Below are 9,289 nucleotides of genomic sequence, written 5' to 3'. Positions count from 1 at the left end.
TGGTAGGAACACACAGGCCCTTTTTACTAGGCCCTGTAGGAAAGTCGCTGTTGATAACCCCGCTTGGGCAGAATTAGGTACATTTTCAGAGCTTTCCAGGTGGCGCTAGTGGTAAACAATCCGCCTGCCTATGCAGGAGATGCGCCTTGGATTCCTGAAAGGCTAGAGTTTGATCCCTGGGTGGGGAAGATCCCTTGGAGAAGGAAATGGCAGCCCATTCCAGCGTTTTTGCCTGAAAAATTCCGTGGACAAAGAACGTTGTAGGGTTATGCTCCATGGGGTCGCAAAGAGTCAGATACAACTGTGCTAAGAAGCATGCATTATACAGACTGTTGAACACCTTGCATTGAGGTTGGAGGAGGAGAATGTCTTCCTGCTTCCCTCCTGGCTCAGGAGAGCTCAGCACCCTAACCTTAGTCAGGCACCAGACTGGAGAGTCATGGCAATGGTTGTAACACACTGTATATGGATTTCTCCATACCTTTAACCAGATGAGTGTATCTTAATGTAGAATGTAATTATGAGTTCTTATTTGCTCAAAAATTTAGATATTGTCCTTAAAAAAAAAATCAGTTTATAATCAGGATTCCACTTTGAAAATACCCAGGCCTCTGTTTCCAATTTGCATTAAGCAGCAATTTGTTGTTTAGGATTTGTTTGGTGTGAGCATGGTCGTCCCTTTACTGAGCGTTCATGTCAAGTCTCTTGGAGCAAGTCCAACGGTTGCTGGGATAGTAGGTGAGTAGGTTAATCCTGCACCTTTTCAGAGCACTGAATTTTAAGCCCCCTGAACTGAGTACCTGGAAACAAATCAGTCTTTTAGCTAAGTAAAATGAAGGTAAAATGAAAAGGGTATAAGATGAATTTTCAGAATATTTCAAAGTCTGACCCTGGAGCAAATGTGATTCATCTTTTCTTGAACTACGTATATTCAGAGAGGTTTCCCGGTACAGTTCACCCCCATGCCCTGCCCCACCAGTGCCGTCACAGGTAACTTACTGAGTCTCTCCAGGGGTTCTGGTCATACCTGTTAATAAGTGTTAGGTATTGACGCCTGCCTACAGGGACCTGTAACCTAATGGGAGACCAGAGAGACATGATCTACAGAAATCACACCACGAGGAACAGATTGCTTACAGGCTTCCTTCACCACCACCAGAACACCTTAGAGAGCTTCTCTCTCTGTACAGCATAGAATCTTCATTCAGAAGTTGTCAATTTAGCCAGGGAACAGTAGGGGTAGGATTCTGCTAATTAGTGAGAAACTAAAAACTCACAGCCTTTGATCATTCACAAATGAGAAGAGTAGACGTGTTGGGGGAATTTTGTACGTAATATTTGGAAACTCCTGAGCCATGCTATGGCTTGCATTTCCCTGGAAAAGTTTATGTTGAGTTATACTGGCCCACCCAGCAGAGGGAAGGGGTCTTTGAAGAGCAGAAGGAATGTATTCTGTGATAGGATGGAGCTGAAAGCACTCCATAAAACTTTGTAAGTTCTTTACAAAGCAAGCATTTTATAAAACTGAAATGTTAGAGACATAGGAGGTAATGTTAACATTTTAAGACTTGGTCGAGACTTTGTGGGATTCAGATTTCTACTCCTGTGTACATGCCTCCTGCAGGGTAAGAAGCACTGTCTCAAGATCCCTAAGGGTGACTTCGGCCTTCGGTCTCTTTTCTGCTTTCCCTCAATTTTACTCTGAAGACCTGTGCTAAACATTGTATGACCTGACTCTTCGATCTGAAAAAAGTATGGGGTCATTTCCTTTTTAAAATGGTCTTTTTCTCCTAATGTTTTCTATTAATTTTATCCACCTTCTTGGCAAATCTAGCTTATTTTACGGATGTCACTTGTTTTTTGCAGGCTCCTCCTATGGCATTTTGCAACTCTTTTCCAGCACGTTAGTGGTAAGTTCTCTTCGTCTGGCAGCACATCCCAAAAGCCCCCATGCCTCTGAGGGCCATCCATCATGCTGTAGAAAAATCACGGATTGAGGTTTACCCAAAAGGAAGTGTGTGGATGGCGAGGACCTAAGTGTCCTTAGATCAAGAAAAACGTGTTGGTCATCTCTCTCCCTTAGTCAACCTCTGAGAAGACATAGGCCTGAAGGGGTTGGATGGCTGAATCTGAAAGGACCTGGTTGAGTCAGAGTGAGTGCCTGCTTTTTAAATCATAACATGTTCTTCCCAGGATTCCTTTTTTACTAGGAGAAGAGGATGCAAACAGACGTTATGACCAGTCTTGTTTGTTTCAAGTAACTGACAGTCATCAAATCCATTCAGATCCTAGGATTCTATGTGAAGTTGTGCCTTTTGAATGACATGGCTTATCAGTTATAAAACTTAAGGGTATAGACAGAGGAGCCACTGGCAGTGATGGGTTGGACATTGACCACAGAAAGTAGAAAGACCCAGAGCTGATCTCGCCGACCCCACCCACTTCTTCTTTTATTATTGGCCATGCTGTTTGGGCGTGTGGGGTCCTAGTTTCCCGACCAGAGATCAAACTGGTGCCCCCTGTGTTGGAAGCTTGGAGTCTTAACCACTGGGCCTCCACGGCAGTCCCCACCAGGCCTGCTTCTGACCATGCAGTGGCTTGAAATTCAGAATCCTTCACTGATTCTGTCTGCACTCTACATAACACTGGTCCTGGGGCCTCGGCCTCCGGAGGTTCATGCAGTTCAAACAGAGAAGTCAGGGACTGATCAGCTGTGACCTTGGTCTAAATAACTGGTCTCACCTCGAGTGAGCACCAGCTGTACAGCACTGTGCTTCCCCAGAGTGGCTCATGTGTGAAATCTATTTTAACATCAAAGAACAATCCTGTGAGATTCCATTATGAATTCTCAGATAACTAAACAGCTCCTCCCTGATTTATCTTAGTTACAGTTTCATGCTTTAAATTGGCGTAGTAGTAATAGTCATATTCTCATTTAATAATTAAAATGACCCAGGAAAGTAGTTAGTAGTCTGCCTTTTATTGAGGAGGAAATTAAAACTTAAAAAGTTTAAGTCATTTGACAAGGTTATCTAATCTCAACATCTAAACTCTTCAGTGCTTTTTCTCTCCATGCCATCTGCCACTGCCTTAATGATCTAAAAAAGTAAATAGATAGCAAGTATCAAACTGTATAGGAAACCAGTACATTTGCTTGTAGGGCAGCACGTCATATTTCATATTCTTTCTCATTAGAGAACAGTCTGGGATACATGTTAGTAAATATCTTTTCTGTTGTCTTTGGGAACTCCATACCAAAATATTTTATATGTGTGTGTATATTGGCTTCCCAGGCGGTTCATTGGTAAAGAATCCGCCTGCCAATGTAGGAGACACAGTTTTGATCCCTAGGTCGGGAAGATCCTTTGGAGGAGGACATGGCAACCCACTCCAGTATTCTTGCCTGGAGAATCCCATGGACAGAGGAGCCTGGTGGGCTACAGTCCATGGGGTGGCAAAGAGTCATACACAACTGAGCATTCACATGCATGTGTATACTAGACCAGTTAAATGCCTTTCTCCTACTGGACTCTGACCTCCTTGAGGATACAGACAAGGCTTGATTTGTTCACGTGTGTTTATCAGCAGCCTTTATCAGAGAACCTGGAACGCAGCAGCGCTTTATGAGTTTTTATTGCCAGGCACAGCCCAATCCTGTTTTTCAGATTGATCCTTTGCTTTATGATAGTAGTGCTTACAAAGCACATTTCATAGATCTCAGCTGTCATTTAATGAGACCCTTCCTTAGACTGGAGAAGGCAATGGCACCCCACTCCAGTACTCTTGCCTGGAAAAATCCCATGGATGGAGGAGCCTGGTAGGCTGCAGTCCATGGGGTCGCTGGGAGTCGGACATGACTGAGCGACTTCACTTTCACTTTTCACTTTCATGGATTGGAGAAGGAAATGGCAACCCACTCCAGTGTTCTTGCCTGGAGAATCCCAGGGACGGCGAAGCCTGGTGGGCTGCCGTCTATGGGGTCGCACAGAGTCGGACACGACTGAAGTGACTTAGCTTAGCTTCCTTAGACATCCTTCAGTTAAAGGAATACCTACTTAAAGTGTCCTCTTTAACCACTACTTTTGTAAGTACATATTTTAATTAAAAGTTTTATAAAAACATTTTAATTTTAAAAATAAATATTTTCGAAGAAAAGGTTTGCTAAATCATGGGAGGTTTAATATTTTTTTCATATGTGTATTTTAATAAAAATGACCAGCATTTATTATCTGTGATACGTCAGGCTGTACTCTCAGCACGTTATTACATTTAATCTTCATAATAACGAGTCTCAACCACCAGTCTGGGAGTTGTGGGTTTTTAATGATTCATTTTAACTCAAAGCATGTAGCAAGTGTCGATGGGGAAGAGGAGTGGCTGAGGCAGATATGATTACTCCGACTTTATGGTAGAGAAACCGACCTCAGAGATACACCTGTATGTGTAATTACATTGACTGATGCTTGGGCCGTATGTGGAATGACGAGAGTTGGGAGCTGAACCCAGACAGCCTCGCCCACGGTGTTGACTGCCAGATTACATCATGCTTTATGAACACGGGAGGCCAGTGACCTCTCCCACGTTGAAAGAGGAGAGAATTACTAAAAAGCCGTTGAAAAGTGAGGAAAGATAAAAGCAACTTTTTCACAACATGAAATGATGTTCAAGATATACTGTTAATTGGAAAAGCATGTTCCAAAATGGAATGTATAGGATGAGCATTTTGTTAAAAACAAAGGGGGCTTCTCTGGTGGCTCAGTGATGAAGAATCCACCAGCCGATGCCGGAGACACAGGTTCAAGCCCTGTTCTGGGAAGATCCCACATGCCGCAGAGCGACTAAGCCCGTGCACTGCAACTGTGGAGCCTGTACTCTGGAACCTGTGAGCCCCAGATCGTGAGCCTTGTACTGCAGCTACTGAAGCCCATGCCCTCGGGCCCGTGCTCTGCAACAAGAGATGATACCACAGTATGAAACCCGTATACTACAACTGGAGAGCAGCCCCTGCTCTCTGCACCTGGAGAAAAGCCTGTGCGGCAATGAAGACCCAGCACGGCCAAAAGTACATGTATAAATGTTTTTTAAAAAGTATAAAGGGAAGAAATGATCAGGTCTCAAGGGACTGTTAAAAAAAAATGTAGATTCAGGATTACGAGGTTTTATATTCATTTTGTTTTTCAGTGTTTTCTAAATTTCTAAACCATGAATATAGTTGCTAAGAAGTTAAGTTGCATAAAGTATTGAGAATGAAGACAAAATGAGGCTTTAGAAATTATCCTTCACCATCTCCACAGCCATTCTTTGTTATTAGGTCATCATAGATGCTTCCTTTGATATCTTAGGCTGTTGAAAAAACAAAACTGTGTTGTATTTTCCCATTCCACATGGGAAAGGCCGGAGAACATAACTTATGTGGCAAGGGGTGTAACAGAATTGATCTATGGATCTTAAACCCTGTTCCCCTGTGATTTCCACGGGGTCACGTGTTGGGGTGTTTCCGGGGTGGCCAGGTGGTTTTACGAGGAGTCAGAGACTTTCCCCCGCCCCCCGTTCCTCAGGGCTGCTGGAGCGACGTCGTTGGAAGACGGTCTTCCTTACTGGTGTGCATCCTGTGCAGCGCCCTGGGTTACCTTCTGCTCGGAGCATCTACCAACGTGTTCCTGTTCACCCTGGCTAGAGTCCCTGCGGGTGAGTTCTCACCCTGTGGCTGGGTGTCCGTCCAGAAACAATCAATTTATGCATCTGCATTGAGAGAGCCTGTTCCTGCCTAGCAGCGCCTCTTTGATCAGACTTTATTTTTTAATATTTATTTATTTATCTTTAGCTGCACGGCGTCTTTTTTTCTCTGCACGGGCTCTCTCTAGTTGCAGAGAATGGGGGCTGTTCTCTGCCTGGGGTGTGCAGGTTTCTGATCTCAGTGGCTTCTCTTGTGGCAGAGCATGGACTCGAAAGTGCGTGGGCTTCAGTAGTTGGGGCTCTAGGGCTTAATTGCCCTGCAGCATGTGGGGTCTTCCCAGACCAGTGATTGAACCCATCTCTCTTGTACTCCAAGGCGGATTCTTAACCGCTGGACCATCAGGGAAGTCCCTGGTTAGGCTTTATGTGCAGAGCCTATCATGATGATAGCAGTTAGGACTGTAACACCGGCAGCTGCTGTCAATCAAGCACTCGGCACCACCAGGCTCTTCTGACTGCTCTGGGATTACAGACCTTGCACTCAAAGAGCTTTGAGCCCTCTTCGCCCCTCATCATGAACACACATGCCTCAGTCATAGGACCTGACTGCTGCGGTCCACCTCTCTCTGCATCCGGTCAGTAGGAATTCCCTACATGTCTTCGGCCAGCAGCACAGTTGCAGTTCTCTCCCTCGGTGAGCTTATAGTTTTGAAATTGGGCTTCCTGACCTCAAATTGAGACAGCAGCAGCAGCCAGGACCCCATATGTTGGTCAGGACGGTGGACAGCCTGTGGCTTTAGCATCCATCCACGTGTGAGTGTGTGTGGGTGTTCAGCAGATGGAGACACACATCTGTTGTATCAACTCAAGCTTGAGGGATGTAAAGTTGTTACATACATTGTCATCTCAATAAGGCAGGTCACAGCTTTCAGTTTGGCAACAGACTCCCAAGTTGCTTGTGGTAGAAAGTTGGCATTGGTTAGATGACCATATCTAGTGTTTTATACTTTTAGTCGCTCTCAGTCTCTCATACCCCTGCTCTGTTTCTCTTTATAGCACTTAACACCCTCCTGTGTCTGTGTGTGTGTGTAAAATGATATGTAGCCTCTGTGAGGACAGGGATGAGTGTGTTTTATTTCGGTTTCTTGCCCTCTGTTCTTTCCGTTATCCTCAGGGTCATGGTGAGTGCTGGGCTTTCAGAAGGCATGTGGGAATTGTTCATTTACGGAGCAAATAGTGGTCAGTCTCTACATAGAAACCACCATGAACTGCACTTGGACCGCAGACATGGCTGGAGACCCTGGAATGTCCTAGTGGGAGGTGGACAAGCTGAGGGCTCCAGGGGCTTGGTTCGGATGCAGGTGGCCCACTCGGGTCTGGGGCCAGGCCAGGAGTCCAGCCACAGTGGGATGGGACCTACAGGCCTTACAACAGAGGTCCCCAACCTTTCTGGCATCAGGGACAGGAAGATAGCTTTTCCATTAGGGGTACAAGATGAATCCAGGGTGATTTAAACACATCACATTTCTAATGTACTTTATTTCTATTGTTGTTACATCAACTCCACCTTAGACCATTAGGCATTAGATCCTGGAGGGTGGAGACCGTTACCTTAGAGGGTCACGAAAAACTGAGATCAGAACCGCATCAGGGACAAGATGAAGCTCAGGATCCCAAGTGAGATGCTTTTGGTTGGAAAATGCACAGACGTGTTTCTTGTCACCTCGCAGGTATCTTTAAGCACACACTCTCCATCTCAAGGGCCCTGCTCGCTGATCTGGTCACAGAGGAGGAACGGCCGGGGGTGCTGGGACAGTTCAACACGGCGTCCAGCATGGGCTTCATCTTGGGCCCAGTGGTCGGCGGGTATCTGGCTGAGCTGGACGGTGGGTTTTATCTCACGGCCTTCGTCTGCTCTTCTGTCTTCGTTCTCAATGCTGGTAAGTTGACATCAATCATGAGGAGGTGGTTTGCTTGATGTGATTATCCCAACCAGTCTTACCCACTTTCTCTCATTACAGTGTCTTCCTTAGAATGTATTGTGTTCGTGCTCAGTTGTATCTAACTCTTTGCAACTCCATGGACCAGGCTCCTCTGTCCATGGAATTTCCCAGGCAAGAATATTGAGTGGGTTGCCGTTCCTTCTCCAGGGGCTCTTCCTGACCGAGAAATCGAACCCGCATCCCCTGTGTTCTTGCACTGCAGGCGGATTCTTTACCTCGTAAGCCATCAGGGAAGCCCTTTCTTAGGATAGACAGACTCATTACTCACAGAGGACAGTCAGGTCACATCGGCCCTGCTGGGGGCCGCGCAGTGGCTCCTGTCACGTGTGTGCCTGTGGGTCTGTCTGTCTGTCTCACGCCCACTTGGTGTGGGCCGGCCACCCTCTGCCTCCCCCACAAATGTCAGCTTCTTCTCGCAGGAGGACTCTAATCCAGTCTTTCCTCCACCTACAGTATTCTTTTCATGTATCTATACTGACTGTTTCTTGGCTGATCATTCAATTTTCAGATGTTTGCTTCCTTAGACTGGCCCTCCCTGATCCTTGTCTAAAATAACTCAATTTTTTGGTAGCACTTCTGAAATCAGCAATTTATTTTCTTATGTTCTGTTCCCCCAGTACGTACACAGTTAGAAAATAAAGTCCACAAGGACAGGGGCATTCAGTCAGCATTAGTTGCTGTGATTGTGATAATTTTCTCATCATTTAAATTACACTCTTCCTCTTGGTTCATCAACAAGAGTCCTTTTGCACTTGTACCAAGATTCTGTGAAACGTCCAAGGCCCTTTGTCAAGGATGAGGACAGATGAAAAGCCCTCACAGGCCCACGTTCTCTGTGGCTAGTTTTCTGCATGAATCAGTTGTCCCTCAGCTCCCAGCCCACTTACACTGTGTTTTGAGGAACCACAGGCATCAGTGTTGTTGGTGAGAACAGCCCCAGGCAGGTCTGAGCAGCACCGGTCCACGTGGTGATGAAGGGCTGAAAACCACGGGGATGAATTCAGAAAGATGTCCAAGAAGGGCAGGTTTGAGTGTGAAAGAAAGGGTCATTTGCTCAGTCGTGTCCAGCTCGTTGTGACCCTGTGGACTGCGGCACTCCAGTCTTCCCTGTCCATCACCGACTCCCAGAGCTTACTCAAACTCAAATCCATCGAGTCGGTGACGCCTTCCAACCATCTCATCCTGTGTCCCCTTCTCCTCCTGCCTTCTGTCTTTTCCAGCATCAGGGTCTTTTCCAGTGAGTCAGTTCTTCGCATCAGGTAGCCAAAGTATTGGAACTTCAGCTTCAGCATCAGTCCTTCCAAAGAATATTCAGAGTTGATTTTCTTTCTTAAGGTGAATAGCAGAATTCTGATATCAAAATGGAGCCTAAGTAGCTGTGGGAATGGTTAAAAATAGGTTTCAAAAGCCACCTAGTAAGTGGACTGATACAGGAAAACAGAGTAGTGGTTCCCCCCGAGGAGGCCCTGCATGGATTCTCTGAGGCTCTAACATATCTTGTGCCGTGTTGACAGGTCTCGTTTGGCTGTTTCCATGGAGTGAAGTAAAACTCAGCGGTCCAGAGGATGACTTGCCACGGGGCAGGAACCAGGCGCTTTGGGAAAAGACAG

General features: G+C 46.0%; 1 protein-coding gene across 1 annotated transcript in view; it reads left to right on the top strand.

Moving 5' to 3' along the window:
- Positions 1-9,289, top strand: part of MFSD9 (major facilitator superfamily domain containing 9) — an 11,484-nt gene that overhangs the window by 661 nt on the left and 1,534 nt on the right. Inside the window, exons 2-6 of the mRNA XM_010829866.1 lie at positions 651-738; positions 1,867-1,910; positions 5,559-5,688; positions 7,407-7,616; positions 9,194-9,280. Coding sequence (XP_010828168.1) covers positions 651-738; positions 1,867-1,910; positions 5,559-5,688; positions 7,407-7,616; positions 9,194-9,280 — 559 coding nt within the window. The remainder of the gene's footprint in view (positions 1-650; positions 739-1,866; positions 1,911-5,558; positions 5,689-7,406; positions 7,617-9,193; positions 9,281-9,289) is intronic.

This window comes from Bison bison, unplaced genomic scaffold (assembly GCF_000754665.1).
Source record: "Bison bison bison isolate TAMUID 2011002044 unplaced genomic scaffold, Bison_UMD1.0 scf7180017864508, whole genome shotgun sequence".
Taxonomy (NCBI): domain Eukaryota; kingdom Metazoa; phylum Chordata; class Mammalia; order Artiodactyla; family Bovidae; genus Bison; species Bison bison.
Note: the sequence above shows the minus strand (reverse complement) of the source record. Positions and strands in the feature narration are given on the sequence as shown.